At 35.0% G+C, this 16,329-nt stretch overlaps 1 protein-coding gene across 12 annotated transcripts in view; it reads left to right on the forward strand.

The window, feature by feature from the left end:
- Positions 1-16,329, forward strand: part of IFNE (interferon epsilon) — a 79,771-nt gene that overhangs the window by 38,259 nt on the left and 25,183 nt on the right. For 5 of the 12 annotated variants that reach the window (XR_005656782.1, XR_005656784.1, XR_005656783.1 and 2 more), the window contains exon 1: positions 368-11,517. Coding sequence is in view for 4 of the 12 variants with exons in the window: in XM_039880714.1 (XP_039736648.1) it covers positions 10,893-11,474 (582 nt within the window). In the remaining 8 variants the exon portion in view is untranslated. Of the gene's footprint in view, positions 1-367; positions 11,518-13,510; positions 13,980-16,329 lie in introns of those variants that run through there. The other 7 variants (XR_005656788.1, XM_039880716.1, XM_039880715.1 and 4 more) reach the window with 4 other exon arrangements.

Here is a 16,329-nt window from a genome sequence, read left to right on the forward strand (position 1 = left end):
TGTATATCTTCACAGTACTTAGCACAAAATCTTGCACACATAATACATTTGACGAATGTGTCACGATGATTATTAATTGTTCTATTGATGTACAGAGTATTTCCAAGGGGTCAGCTTTTATTAAGTTGTAATAACACACACGTATGAAATGCTGCAGTTGCTATAGACCCTTTTGCTAAGTGAAGGCTCATTTCCCTGCTCAGGCTTCCCAAGGGTGCTTATTACATAAGCTGTTGTGGTTAAGCACTATTGACTTTAAGGATCAGAGACTTGTTCAGGTTACTTCAAGGGGAAGAGGTGCAGCGTAAGAATTCATTAAAGTAGAAGATATCAAGAACCAAAACAGCTCTAAGGGTATGCTCATCTTTTATGAAATATGTCCAAAATATGGTTGCCTAGGTAGTGGGAATTGTGGACAGTGGTCCCTCTTCCTAAGGGGTGTGGGCATTGTCTGCCTTCACTCACCAAATGCCATCACAACATGCTTACAAATTTATAATTATTTTCCTATTATATACCCTAACCAAACTTCCACAAACATTAAAATAATTTTATTGATTAAAAAACAACACCAAGTTATTTTTTCCCTTCTTTTGTTTTTTCTTTTTTTCATAATGTTCTTTGTCCTTAAGACCATTCATTTACAGGACTTTCTCATAAGTTTTAAGTATAATGATGTTCCATAAAGTCTTAAACCTTAGAGATTCCTTGTCTCTCCTCTTCCTCAGCTTTTCATAACAGAGCCCACATGAATTCACAATTGCTGGTGTTTACTCTTTCTTATACCATCCCTTATCATATTGCTTCCAAGAATATTAATTAAACTCTGGAGAACACGTGAGGCTAAGTCTCTTCATTTCATGTTCTATTTGGACTAGTTTCTTTTAAGACTTCCCCCACAAATGGATTTGATGTTTAGTGATATGCTGAGCAAATGAATTAGAAAAGTCATGAGAAAAAATAAGGCCTTTCTAGATCAAAGGAATCAAGTCTAATATCTTGTGAAATTTCCAAGGTCTTTCAACTTTGATTTAATTCCAAAGTTATATAATAACAAACTATCTCAGTAAATGACATTAAGCCCATTGCATAAATAGCCCAGGTTTCTAATTTAAACTCATTTTATACTTTTCTTCATATTCTCTTGAAAACATCCTTTGATGGTTGAAGAATCAGAGGTAAGCATTCCTTTACTTTGGCCTTCTTTAATTTTTAAACATTAATGGACTGGGTTTCTTTAAAATAGTAATCAAGCAGTGTACCAGTATGCAGTCTTCCATGGCATTTCTATTGCCTTCAGCTAATATTTGTAATTCTTTGTTAATGTGTTTTGATATGCAGGTTTACTCTCCAGTTCTTTTTAGGAGATAATAAAATTACAAGAGAATTGAAAAACTAACAACATATTCTATCTCCCAGGAAGGCCAAGAGGAGTGATAATTTAGAAAAACAGTGTAGTGTCACATTCAAAACCAATCTCTAAAGATTCAAATGAAAAATATCTAGATTTCACTGCTATCATTGCTAGGCACTCTAAATATTTGTTAAAATGACTGACAGAATTTTCATTGTTTAAATAAAGTATATGGTCATTTCAAACCCTCACTATCTAGATTTTAAAGGAATAACAGGTACATAAAAATCAAGTTTGCTTTGGGTGGAACATAAAAAGTAATTAATGATAGATAGCACAGCCTTCCAGAAAAGTCTCAAAAGTAATTGTTGTAACACTTGCTGAAACTTCATCTTTTGAAGACTGCCAAAGATATCCATATTGCCTTACATGCAGTGGCCTTCTTTTCCACAGACCACATCTGGTGTCCTCATTTTTATTTGGAGTCCAGAAGCACACCTGGACTCTTTATTTATTTAAGCTTAAATTTGCTTCCCTGCCAATAGATCAATGCCCTTGATCTACTGTTTTCTAAAATCTTTAAGGAAAAGAACATCTAGGAGTCAGTGTTATTAAAACACCATAAATTATTGTTATGACAACCTTAATTACATATCATGGGCAAATCACATACCACTTTGAGAAGTCAAGATGTATTGTCGGCCATACTAATGGTTTAAGACCAGTTTATGAGGAAAACATTTACAATTGAGAAAACTCTATCCATTTACTTTATTAATATATGCACTAGGAAATGCTTGCTATTATTTTAGCAGTAGATCATCTAGCTTCAACTTGCCAAATCTTTGTTCCATAGTTATTTACCTCTTAATTTAAAAAATAACAAATCAGTCTAATATAAAGTCTAATGTAAAATTTTTAGACTTTCAAGAAATTTATCACTGCCTTTCTTATTTTAAAAAGTGGTTGTGCCTGTACTTCTATCTTGATAAATTCCAAAATGCCTTATACCTCTTGCCAGTCTTTTAATGCCCATAGCTTCCTATCGTCCTCCTTCTCTGCTATCCATAAGTGCATTTTTTTCTTTTCACATCTGTGTGTGATTTTCTAATTGTGGTTAAATAGACATAAATTAGAGATGGGAAAAGTTTGATTTTGCTGAAATCTAAAATTAAGCACTATGGCGTTGAGGCTCATACTGTCCTTTAAACTATCTGGGATGGTAATGTGAAAGTACAAAGGATGTGGCATGAACTATGATTTAAAATTACACATTTTTTTGAAAGTCCAAATGATAAATATAAAATGATGTGTCTTCTTAGTCTGAAATTCCAATAAATAACCTCAAAGTTTTGTAGTACTGCAATACTTTGTATTTGACACTCAATCACAAATAACAGCTGCCTGGCAACATTTGATAGTATCTGTTTCCTCATTTCTATAATACAAGTTGTTTTCTTTTGTTTATTTTTATTTTTATTTTGTTAATTTTATTGAGGACACATTGGTTAATAAAATTATATAGGTTCCAAGTGTGTAATTCAATAGTACGTATGTATATTGCAGTGTGTTCACCACCCAAAGTTAAATTTCCTTCCGTCACCTTATGTTAGACCCTTTTATCCTTATTTACCCCCACTTCCCTCAGGTAAAGTTGTTGTCTTTAAAAATAATATTTGCTGCTTTGTACATAAGTATTATGCATGCTGATGGCAAAAAAAAAAAAAAAAATCTAAGGGTCTTATATACAGATGTTAACTAAACCATCTTGGAAGTATCAGTACACCACCAGCCAGGGAGTCAGTTCATTTCAGGGTGATCTTAATCTTGTTCTGACCTTCAGGATAGGTGAGATGAGTAGGAAGAGGCTCAGTTTATATTCCCAAGGCTAATGAATGGTTTCATTATATGACCTGACTGTATCTGCTGCACAGTCACAGTGACAAAGAGGACATTTGTTTCTCTGTCTAAAGATTTTTTTTTAAAAAAAAAACCTTTATTCCTGCCCCAGAGAGAAGAACTGTCACCACACAGGATGCTTATCAAAGACACTGTCATCATTCCAGCTTGCTCCACCCATGACCCAGTTGCTACCTGTTGTTGGGTGTATGTTACCATGTCCAAGCCATCTTCTGTTGAATTCCAAGAGGGACCAGTCTCCCATTTTACGTCTTTAGAATGACCTCCCTTCATCTTGCACTCACACATGACCCACGGCAGCACAGATTGGGTTTCCTGACTTCCTAGGTTATTCAGAATGAAGTTTGACACTGATACATGGGGTCAAACTAAGTTGCCCTCAGGAAGGTGATCATGAAGATAAATTGACCCAATGTTAATAAGCGTAATTAAGCCCAGAAAAATTGAAATTGAATTTAAGTAAATCTGTTCAGTAGTCCTCCATTATTGTGTTCCAGGAATAGATTTTCAGTCTTTATAAAGAACTTTACAGATCTACTACTGTACTTTTAATAAGATTTTTTTTAAGTAGCAATATCTTTTCTTAGTTTTTAGTTTGTTTATTTAGTAGAGCAGCTTTTTTATTTGAAACAAATCTTACCTTAGCCCAGAGTATTTTTACCTGGAATTTAGGTGAACTTGCATTCTTGGCATGGCGGTCTGTAGGTCATTTGGATATTCTCCCACCTCACTGGTATTTTGATGATACTCTCACTAATCTGAGCATTTCCTGGAACCCCTTTAGGCCACAGCCTCCTCACTAGTCATCCTTCCAGTCCTGGTTGTTGACTGTGCCAAAAGAAATATGTGACCAGGTAGTCAGACTGCGTTACTCAGCAAACTCATTAATCTCTGAGCCAGTTCAGGTATTAGTCTTCATATCTGCTTTCTGGTGGTTACACAAGGTAGCAGTATTGATTTTAGACAACTCTGTCACTTGATAATTGCTTAGAGCCATGAAAACTGTAGGCCAGATTAAGAAGGCAAAGGGTAAAGGTTCCAATTTCCAAGCTCCTTACATGCAGAACCAGAAACCAGAAGTCCCTATTGTCTCTTAATCTAGAAGAGTTCCTGTAGCTTTCTTTGACTTTCACAACTTTGAAATATTACAGGGCAGTTGTTTTGTAGAATGTTGCTTAATTTGGTTTTAAGTAATGGCCCCTCATTATTAGATTCAATTTATTTGTATTTTCCAGGGATGACACAGAACGAATGTTGTATTTTTTGAGTTGCGTCTTATCTGGTGGTCCATGATTTCAGTTTGTTCTATTATTGGTGAGGTCTACTTTGATCACTTGAATAAGATTGTGGCTACTGGACTTTTTCACTGTAAAGGTACTCTTTTACTCCTTAAAACTAATAAGTGTTTTAGGAAACTATGTGAGGTAATAGATACTTTAATTAGCTTGACTATAGTAATTATTTCACGATGTGTATGTATATCAAAACATCGCATTGTATACCTTAAATATATATAGCTTTTATAATTAAATAATAAAAATTTCAAGTATTTTATAGGTCAGGACTTTGAAACTTTGTCCAAAGGAAACTTTGCTGTCCTTACCCCATTCAGGCTATGATTCTTCACAGTAGCTGCCCACCACCCTGCCCCTTCTGGGATACTCTGCTCACTCTGCTCAGGCTCCAACATCCCATGCCAGGTTATCTCTCTATATGGACATTTGCTCACGCTCCTTGAACTCTGGCATCCCACTCTGGACCACCATGGGTCCCTGCTTCTTCTAACACAATGCTTACTTTTTTCTGCCCACCTATTGGCTTTAGCACTAAATTTTCAGGAAGAGAAGGGGAAATAGAGATTAAATATCATTTAAAAATCACTCTAAACATTAGCATTTTATGATAAATAAATTAATATGGTTAAATATTGCAAGTTTATGCTGAGAAAATGAGGGTAGAGGTGTGTCAAGATCACTAAAGAAATGACCATGCCTGAATAATCACTGAGGACAAGGGCAAAGTGAGGCACTGAATAGTTTACACTAGGGCTAACTATCACAATGGAGTCTAGCCAGAGACACAAGATCCAAGAGTAAGCAGAAAAGTCAGGATATGTTTACCTATAGTCTCCAGAAAAGAGAGGGTTGATTACAGTGGATGGTCAGAAAGCAACAAATGTCCCTTAAAGTAGTCCGGGCAAAAAGGGAAGTATTTAACGACACTAGCAAGTATCTTAATATGAGTTAAGCATTATGAGAACAATTCATTTAGTCAAAGCAATAATGTGTTGCTGACCGCACGTTATTAGACCACTAGATGGCATGAATCTTATTATTTCTCTTGGCAACGGTACAAGTTGATACCAGACTCTGACTAAGTGATGTTATGCTGCCCTCCTTCGGTTGAATTTAAAATTCCTTCCTTAATAAAAACTGTTTTGGTATATTTTTAACAAAGAGAGGTAATCAGGATTTCAATTACACATTATATTTTTTAGATTGACAGTAATGGTAAATAAATAATTTGTGGGGAAAATGAATAAATAGAATATACATTTATGCAATAAATTTAAAAGTCACTGGCAAAGCCCATTTTTGTCACAACTACTCAACCTTCCTATTGTAGCATGAAAGTGGACACCGTTGTATTCCAATAAAGCTTTATTTGCACAAACAGAGAGTGGACTGGATTTGATCCATAGACTGTAGTTTGCAAATTCCTACTTTAGATTATTAATGTTGAGAGAACTTCTACTTTCAGCCATAATGGATGACCAGATTCATCCTCCCACTTTAAACAAACAAAAAATGAAATAAACATATGAAACAATAGTTGTCAGATCCTGGGAAAAAGGTATAATAGGATAATGATCCTTGAGAAAATAGAAATAAATATAGTGAGCCCTGCAGTTGCTCCAGCTTACTGTGTGGAGAGAGTGTTTAGACTACAGTGCAAGGAGGAGGCGGAAACCCAAACAAACCAGTGGTGGTCTCCCTGAGTTAATAAGTCAGAGATTGGAGTTGAGAGAAGTAGCTAGATTTTGCAGGGCAAAGTATTAGAAGAGGAAGAGAGAAAGAGAGATGGAGAAAGAGATATCTGTAGAAAAGACTGCTGGAGTCAGTAGCTGATTTGTGACCTATAAATGACCCCAAACTGGGAAAGAATGTACAAAAAGGAGCAGGCCAGCTACCCCCCCCGCCCAGACTGACAAAGAGCTAGAAGTATATCATTTTCCACCAGCCCAAGTGCAAAAACTTCCTAATACAGAGAGCACTGAAGAGAGTCCTACGAGGATACCCCCTTGGTAGTGGGATGACATTGCCCTAGACTATATAAAGTCTACTCCATCCAGTCTAACAAAGCTTAAAAGTAAGCACCAGAAGAAACAAACAGATTCCAGGTAACTTAACTATGTCCTAAAACAAAGCCCAACCATATACAAAGGACTAAACAAATCTAGTACCCAGTAAAGTAAAACTTAGAGTGTTCAGAATCAAAAACTCAGGCATGCAAAGAAGCTATAAAATAGAAACATAAACAGTAGCAAAAATAACCAAGAAACCAGACCCAGAAATGATACAAATGCTAGAATTAGCAGACAAGGAAGTTAAAACACATTATAGATATACCCCATACATTTAAGAAGGTAGAAGAAAAGATGAACACGAAGAAATGAAAGATATCAAAATGGAACAAATTGAACTTTTAGAAGATGAAGAATATAATACCTAAAGTGATAAATATATTGGATGGAATTAACATTAGATAAGATATTGCAGAAGAAAATATCAGTGAGCTTGAAGACAGCATTAGTGGCCTGTGTGATAATATCGAATGGTCTGACATCTGTATTAGAGTCTCAGAAGATGAAAAACATTGAAAAAAATAAGGTCTAAAACTTCCAAATTTGATGAAAATCATAAAACCACAGATTCAAAAAGCTCAAGAAATTCCTAGTAGAAGATACAAGAGGAAAATCACACCAAGACACATCATAATCAAACCACTGAAAAATAATAATACATCTTAAAAGTAGAGATAAAGAAGATATATTATGCACAGAGGGAAAGAATTAAGAATGAAAGCGGTCTTCTCTTCAGAAATAATGCAAGCCAAAAGACAGTGGAGCAACATCTTTACAGAACTGAAAGAAAAAATATATCTACTTAGAATTCTATACTCAGCAAAAATGTATTTCAAAAATGAAGGCAAAATACCTTTTGAGATAAATGAAGCCAAAAGAATTGATTACCAGCAGACCTGAGATACAATAAATATTAAAGTAAGTTATTCAAGAAGGAAAATGATACCAGATAGAAATTTAGATCTACAGAAAGGAGTGATGAGCACCAGAAATAGTAACTATGTGGGTAAATATATGATAATGGTAAGTATGGTTGGTTAAATGGTAAATATGTGAGTAAATACAGAAGAAAGAGTTCCTCATTTAAAAAATCTCTTAAAATATAATTGACTAACAAATATATCAATGTATGTGGGGTTTAAAACATAAAAATATATGACAATAGCACAAAGGATGAGAGAGAGGAATAAAGTATATTGTTATAATATCATTACACTATATGTGGTATATAATATTATTTGAAAGTAAACTATAATATGCTAAATAAAGGTATGTTTTAAATCGTAGAGCAACTACTATAAAAATAAAGTGGTATAGCTAATAAATAAATAGTGGAGGTAATATGGAATAACTTTTTAAAAATCAATCCAAAACAAGGAAATAACAGAGTTTTAAAATACACGTAGCAAAAACTGATAGAACTGAAAAGGGAGATGAACAAAAACAAAGTTATAATTGAAGATTTCAGTGTTTCTTTCTTGGTGGTGGATGGAACAGATAGAAAACCAGAGAGAATATGGAAAAATTCAACAACATTGTCAACCAACTTGACCTAATTAACATTTATAAAACAGTCCAACCAACAAAAGCAAAATAGTCTTTTGAGTTAACATGCAACAGTAACCAAGATAGACTATATTCTAAGCCATGAAATAAGTCTGATTAAATTTATATTCTTTGACCACAACAGATTCAAATTAGAAAACAGTAACAGTATTTGGAAATTAAAAACACAATTTTACATTAATATTGCCAAGTGGATGAAAATGACATCAAAGTCTTGACTGCAGATTAGAGATTATTTTTATTTATCCTTATAAATAAGTGTTTTTCTGAAGCTCTGCATGAAAAGTTTATAGATTTATGTTGAGACCAGTTCAAAATTCTATTGTTTAAATAGATTAAGCAGAATGTTATAGAAAAAAAGTATTATTCCTTTTGTATATTAAAAATTACCATAGGCTTTTCAGAGAGAGAGAGAGAGATTTCAAAAACATTGGAGTTGCTGCCACAATAAAAACTATTCAGCTATAAAGAGATCATACCCTGCCAGAGGCCAGAGCAACTCAATTTATCCTAAAAAGAACCACAAGAGATTAAAGTGTCTAATTTGTAATTCATATCTTCTATCTGTAATAATATTTTACTCTATCTGCGAACCCCCAGAAAGAATGTGACTGATTTAGGCATTTATTAAGTGTAAACTAATATGCATCAGTTATTTACCATGGTTTCGGCAGCATAGTAGATTTTTACATATAATCTTTGTATCTGCTAATCCGCAAAAGCGTTCTATAAATTAGAGTTTAGAGATGAAAAAACTGAGGCAGAAAGAGATTAAGTAACTTGTGCAAAGTCACACAACCAGTAAATGGTAGAAAGAATACTCCAATCCAGGTCTTTATGACGTCAGTACCCAAATTCCATGATAAAATACAAAAGATTTCCTTCTTTTCCTCAATTTCATTAAACATTTAGTTTTTCTAGCAGCCAGTGGGAAAGAATAGAACCCTTTGGTCACTGAATTACTTTGCAAAGGTACTGGTTCCCTAGGTGGTGTGAAAACATGAACGAGGTATCTAGGCATTTGTCATCCTGACTGACATCATCATCCCCAGTAGAGGAATGCTATGTGCAGATGTCAAATAACCGGTAACTCTAATGGAATTATGAGGTAGTTTTTGATCATGTGAAAAGTTTAAAACTTTTCAAAGGAGATAATGCTTTACAGAATAATGTCCAGTACAAACCATGCATTACTTATACGTTTTTAGTCATGAGCACATGAGATAGTCTACCTTTGAACAGAGTTATCATTCAGGTCAATTAGGTATGAAGTTTTCTTTCCAGCTCCCACTCCTTGACATCAGCTTAAAGTCTGTATACCTTATTAGTTCAGATAAGAGATTTCTGTAGTTTGACTCTCATGGATCTATAAGTTCAAATTCTACAACATCCAAGGTGTTAGAAACCTTTTGATGAATGCAAATGAACTTTATAAGAAAAGACTCCTCCATGGAGCATGTTGACTCAGTTTATTTCAATTTATTAATACCAGACTAAGTGACACCAACATAGAGCTGACTTGTGGATAATGAGACCATACATGTTTATGTTTTGTATTTGTGGTAGAGCACATTGATTCACTCCAAGTGAACACATGTTTTGTAAGCTCCGACTATAGTTACATAGACAGTAAACAAAAGTCGAGTGTTTATTCTACACTTGAGTTTTTAATGTTGGAAGGTTGTAAATAAATAGTCATATATTAGAACAAAAAAGGTGCCTTAAAGATAGATTGGGGTCTTATTCAGGAGGACTTAGAATATGGAACTGGGTATTTGGAATTCAAGAGGCATTATTGATGTAAAAATAGGCACATTGATTGACCATAGTTACCGGTACCCTCGAGAATGTATAGACTGACCAACTGCCCCCAGTCTCTTCTCACACATTATTTCATCATTTGTAATGGTTTCATAGCATTTCATTATGTAAATTTACTAACATTTATTTAACCATTCCCCTATTGTTGGACTTACAGGTTGTATCTAATATCCTGCAATTGCAGTAAGTTTTAATAACCTTTTGCTCCGTTTTTTCTTTTTCACAATACTTCCATAAACTAGAATCTTAGATATTAAACTGCTTGGTTAAGATATAAAATAATTTAAGATCACTGGTACATATTTTAAGATTGATTTGCTCAGGCATTTGTGCAAATTTACAGTTCCCTTTGAGGTTTTAAATTTAGTAGTCTGGGTTTAATTTTGCTCCTGAGTGCCATGTAGGTACTACTAAGCCTCTGATAAATATCACTCTGTGAAAGACTTCCCCTTTAAAAATAATCTTACTCTCAGTAAAAGAACTTTAATACGCTTGACTAAATTATTTAGAAAGCGTTTTGTGTTGAGTGAAACTTCGTAAGTAATAAATAATGAGAGTAATAGAAGATCTTATCAGATGACTAGTCTGTAATTGTATCAAGAAAAGCATACAACGAAACTAGTTCTTTTGGTTACTTCCTCAAACAGCCAACACAATGGGGAAAGTGGAGGAAATGTCCTATGAACACTGTGAATAGGGAACCAAAAGCCTAAGGTGTAAACTTGGAGAAATGACAGCTTTAAAAAAACAAACCAACTAAAGAAAACACTTTCCAGGACAACTTGAGATGCATAAAAGGCAGATATTCACTAGAGTTGGAGCTTTACTAAGTCTGCACAGAGTTAAGTGGCATATTTGGCCTTTACTATGATTAGCAAGTACTTCTTTGAAGTTGTGTTGGTGCTGCTGGCCTCTTCCACTGTCTTCTCCCTAGAACTGAAACTGGTTCTTTTCCAACAAAGAAGAGTGAACAGAGAAAATTTAAAACTCTTGAATAAATTGCAAACCCCGTCAATTCATCAGTGTCTACCACACAGGAAAAACTTTCTGCTTCCCCAGAAGTCTCTGAATCCTCACCTGTACCAGAAAGGATGTGCACTGGCCATTCTTCATGAGACGCTTCAGCAGATCTTCAGCCTCTTCGGGGCAAATATTTCTCTGGATGGTTGGGAGGAAAGCCACATGGAGAAGTTCCTCATTGAACTTCATCAACAACTGGAATACCTAGAAACGCTCATGAGACAGCAAGCAGAACAGAAAAGTGGCATCTTAGGTAGTGAGAACCTTAGGTTACAGGTTAAAATGTACTTCCAAAGGATCCGTGATTACCTGGAAACCCAGGAATACAGCCGCTGTGCCTGGACCATTGTCCAAGTAGAAATCAACCGGTGTCTTTTCTTTGTGTTCCAACTTACAGGAAAGCTGAGCAAACAAGAAATGGACCCTTGAACCACGTGGAGCAAGAGGCAACCACAGACTTTAAAAGCATAGGGTAGGTGGAGGGGCTTCTCCAGACACTGTTACTTCTTTCTGTCATAAAATGGTAGTATTGTTTTGGTTTTGTGTGTGTACATATATATTTATCTGTACCTTAAGATTATGCATATTGAAATAATGTTTTTTTGGTCACTGTATTTCCTATCTAAAATTTTTTAGTTGAAATTGATTCATTAATATTTCATAATTGGTTCTTCAAATGGACATATTTTCATAAAAGTTCAGTAGATAAATAAAATGAAATGTGTCTCAACTGTAATCACCCTTTACTAAATATAGAACTTCCATGCCAATGATTTTCTTCTTTGCCAGAAATTGGTAGAAACAATGAGAAAAACTAGGAATAATTTGCATTGCAAGATTTGAAAATATTACTGAAATGTCATTGAATATTTCTACAAGTGACACAATAGAAATATAGCCAAAATATATGAACAAACAATCTGCAGAGGAAAAACATAAAAAGTTTAACCTCACTCATAATGAAGTACAAATTAAAAGTTAATAACATGCCATTTATAACCTATCAGGTAGATAAAAGCCCAAAGTTTGATTTAAAAACAAACAAAAAAACAAACATTCTTGCAAAGATGTTGGGGAGGGATGCTCTTATAATTTTCTAGAGCACTGGAAATTAGTACAATTACTGTGGAGGCAATTTGGTGATATCTATCAAAATTACAGATTCATATAGTCTGTGATCCATCAATTCCATGTCTAGAAATGTATTCTGTTGCACAGGTGTGAAATGACTTACATATAACGGTATTCACTGCAGCATTATTTATAATATCAAAAGACAGGAAACACCCAAATTCTTCTAATTAGAGAATAGTAAGGTATATTCAAAGGAACACTTTTCAGCTGGAGAAAAGCATAAGGATGCTCATCCTATAAAAAAAGTAGAGTAAGAAAAATAGGCAGGATGCAAAACAGCATGTATAAAATGCTGTATTTGAGATTACAATGTAAAATAAACTTTATATTAGACCTTGTATATGAATAAATATAGTATAAGAAATAAATTACATTGATTACTTGTATGGGGGAAGGAGGAAAGACTAAGGGAAGACATAGTGGGAGAGGTTTTACAGCATATTATATTTTAATTTTTGGTGTGAATTTTACCAACTAAAATCATAAAATGTATCTAATAAGTCACAGGTATCGGAAATATGCATGAAGGAGTCTTGTTGGTTAAAGAAAGTGCTAAGTATGAAGTGCTAAGGTTAGAAGAATCAGGACCGAGCCAGCTGGCCCTTGGTCAGGGTGGCCGGAAGGAGGAGGGCTGGACAGAAGAGCACCCATTCCAAGGTGAAGGAGTCCAGCCTCCAGCCAGGAGCCCCCAGAAGTCATTATGGAACAAACGTGGGACCAGAAACTGAAATTCACCGAGGCTTGCTGACTCCCACAGTCACAGTGACTTTTGCCCAGTGTAAGAAGCAGAGCCATGGCCCCAGAATCTGTAGCTAGTTCTACTATTTTATCATGTTCTGCTTCAGATGCATTGTCTACTGATAAAAGTTATCACTGAATGTAAAATCTTGCTGAAGAACAAAACATTTCATTTCAGTTTAATTAGTGTGAGTGAGTATATTAACTCTTGGCTGATACTTCTAGATTTGGCTTGAAAGGAAGGAGAAGAAATCAAATAAGATCCTGGGAGTGAGTCAGGGTCAGCTGCAGTAGTGAAGGGGGCCAAGAAAGCAGAAGCTGGGCAGTCAGGAGGAAGTCTTTATAACAGACTACACATTTCAGCTCAGGGATTGACATATTTACCTTCAAGTTCACGTGGAGGTAGGGAAGTGGAAAGAACAAATATTTACTAACACTCAACTACAAATACAGGTCATTTGCTTCTCATGGTCTGTAGACTTTTCATTTTCTTTAACTCAGGAAATTTATAGAATCAAATAATTCATTTAACATGTTATTCAGTAATCGACTTAACATTGCAAGGCAGTTTCATTGTTATCTTCTTTTCTCAGGTGAGAAGACTTTAAAGATTAAGTAACTTGTTCAAAATAACACAGCAAGCCACAGAGCTAAGCTAACAAATGCCAGAGCAGATTCTCTCCCAAATCTGCCTGACTCAAAAGCCAGCACTGCCTTCAAGACAGCACAATCCTGAACATCATACAATAGCATTGCAAACTAATGATAACACTAATAATAATAATTATCTCCCGTCTTTTCTCATTCAAGTTCACATACCGTCTGCAGTCTTGAATTAAATAAAGGACATTTTCTCTACCTGGACATTTTATTTCCCTAAGAACTGAGGAGAACGGAATGGAGGAGGTGCCACGTGGAAACTTATAGGAGATAATACTCATAATTAAATCTAAAACCAATACCTTACCTGCTAATGTATCTTCAAACTTTTATCAAGTTGACATCCTGCTTATGTAATTATCTTAACTGCTTAATACAAAATAAAAATTGCTTGCTTTTAAATATATGTGCCTTTTTAAAACTTTAAAACCAGAGTTCTAAACTTGGAGATATTGAGAAAGAGAAATACTATAAAAGACTAGACTCCCTGCTAGCAGTGCTTGGATGGGTTCAGAGTAAGGGTAAGTTCATTTGTACTCACAGTCTAGGTCATCTGAGTTATCCTTATTTACAGCTACATGTACTAGGATAAATTATTAAACCAACAAACAGGTTACAAAATATAGTATCATATTTTCTACAAATAAAACATGCATGAAAAATATCTGAAAAGAAATACATGAAAATGTTCACAGTAGTACTATATGAGTGATAGACTTTCCATCTCTTAACACTTTTTGGATTAAATATTTCCTCTATGAATATGAATTCATATTAGAACCAGAAAAAAGGTAAAATTATTTTATTTTTGAAATTTAAAAAGAGAACAAATATGGCCTCTTGTAGAGATTTGGTTTAGAATGCTTATCACCTGCAGTAAATTAAGCCCCACATCTAGCATGCATCAGAAGCATCTGGAGGGCTTGTGAAAACACAGTTGGAATGGCTTCACCCCCAGTGTTTCTGATCCAACAGGTTTGTCTTGGGGCTTGACTATTTGTATTTCTAACAATTTCTAGATGATGCTGATGCTTCCGGTCTTTGACTAGACATTATAAACCAAACCCTTATTTATTACGAGCTTTAGGAGACTTTTAACAGATGAAGGTATGGTCTCCTGGAGCTTATTGATCTCATATTTTCTCACAATGAGGGAAGTAAGCACCTTAGGAGAGAGTTGGTAAAGATGATTTCTTTCTTTCGCTACCTTTTCACAGCAGCAGATTTGATTGTCTTTTTCCTTCTTAAAGGAGCTGTATGTAGAGACTCATATCCCAGGTTCACCCCATATCAATAACTGCCTTTTAAGGAAAATCATCCAAACCAATTTTTTTTTGTAAGGGTTTCTGGTCCTCATGTCCCTGGTTAACTGAAATCAAAACTGCATCTATGGGAGTAACTGATTGGACTATGTTGTGGACACAAACTAAACCTCTGAAAGATAGAGGATTCCAAGGCGAAAGATGGCCAACTAATCAGTTATCCCCCTCTACTGAAACGTATAGGTATTTGATAAATAAAGAGATTATAGGGTCATTCTTGGAATTGCTGAAATGAATCATTTAGCCGAAGTTTTCTCTCCCTTACTGGGATCCAGTGACTGATGGATATGGAGGTATAAAGGCTAAGACTCCTCATTCCACCTCTGAAGGGTCATCCCAGATACAGAGCCCCCCATGTAAATTGGCCAAGGTCACTTCCTAACTGCACTGCAGCTCAGCTTCCCCTCTACTCAGTCTTCCTGCTTTCTCTTCCCTCAAATGTTGATCCCATAGCACTCCCTAGTAAACTCTTGGCATTGTAATTTTTACCTCAGAGTCTGCTTTCTTGACATCTGACCTCCAATAGTATAGTATACAGACCTTTCATTTAGGGCCATAGAAAACCCACATGTACATGCTATCCTTGGCCAAGTACATATTCTCTTCTTAATATGTGTTAATATATCATTCTTGCTATTTATAACTCATTTAAAAGTTTTCTCTTCACAGAAACCCTATATAGTATGATTTGTCTGAATCTATTTACCTCTTATGTCACAAGACACATTGTACTGTAATGGATTACTTCTCTTTTTCCAACTAGAACATGACCTACTTCATGGTGGGGAAATGGCTTCTTAACTCTTTAACTAGCACATTCTTCAACACATAACAGGGACGATCTAAATATTGAGTGAATGAAGAAATTTAAAATGCAGCATTAAAAGAAAGAAAGGGTGTGTCAGTACCATATGGTCATAGTCAATTGTACATGTGAGGAGGGACTCAGGAGAGGAGGAAGTTTTGTTTACTACATGTGTCTGCTAAGAGCTTAATTTTTGACTTTCAGTTTTTCCACTCTTCTGATGAGCCATTTGTATAAGCTACTTGGAGTAAAAAATATTTTTCTCTGATGAAAGAGTGGTTTTTATCCTTGTAAGGACAATGTATAGTAAGGACATGATGTGTGGCACTGAAGTCCAGGTGAGAAACTTTCTTCTGATTATTCTGGTCATGTACAAAATCTTTTCCTCATGGGCCTTTGGTCCTTGTCAGCCAGATGATTGTTAGCTATGCTTTCAACTGCTAAGTTAAGATAGAAGCCACTGGCACCAATTTGAATGATTCCAATGGGATCTAACATATTGGATAAATTATGAAAGCAATACATGCAAATAGTGTAAACAGCTCAATTACTAAGTGTAATGCTTTTCCCATTGTTCTGTTTAAAAGACCACTTGTCTTGTTATTGTCCAAAATGGGTAACCACT

The sequence above is a fragment of the Pteropus medius genome, unplaced genomic scaffold, assembly GCF_902729225.1.
Source record: "Pteropus medius unplaced genomic scaffold, Ma_sr-lr_union100, whole genome shotgun sequence".
Lineage (NCBI taxonomy): Eukaryota > Metazoa > Chordata > Mammalia > Chiroptera > Pteropodidae > Pteropus > Pteropus medius.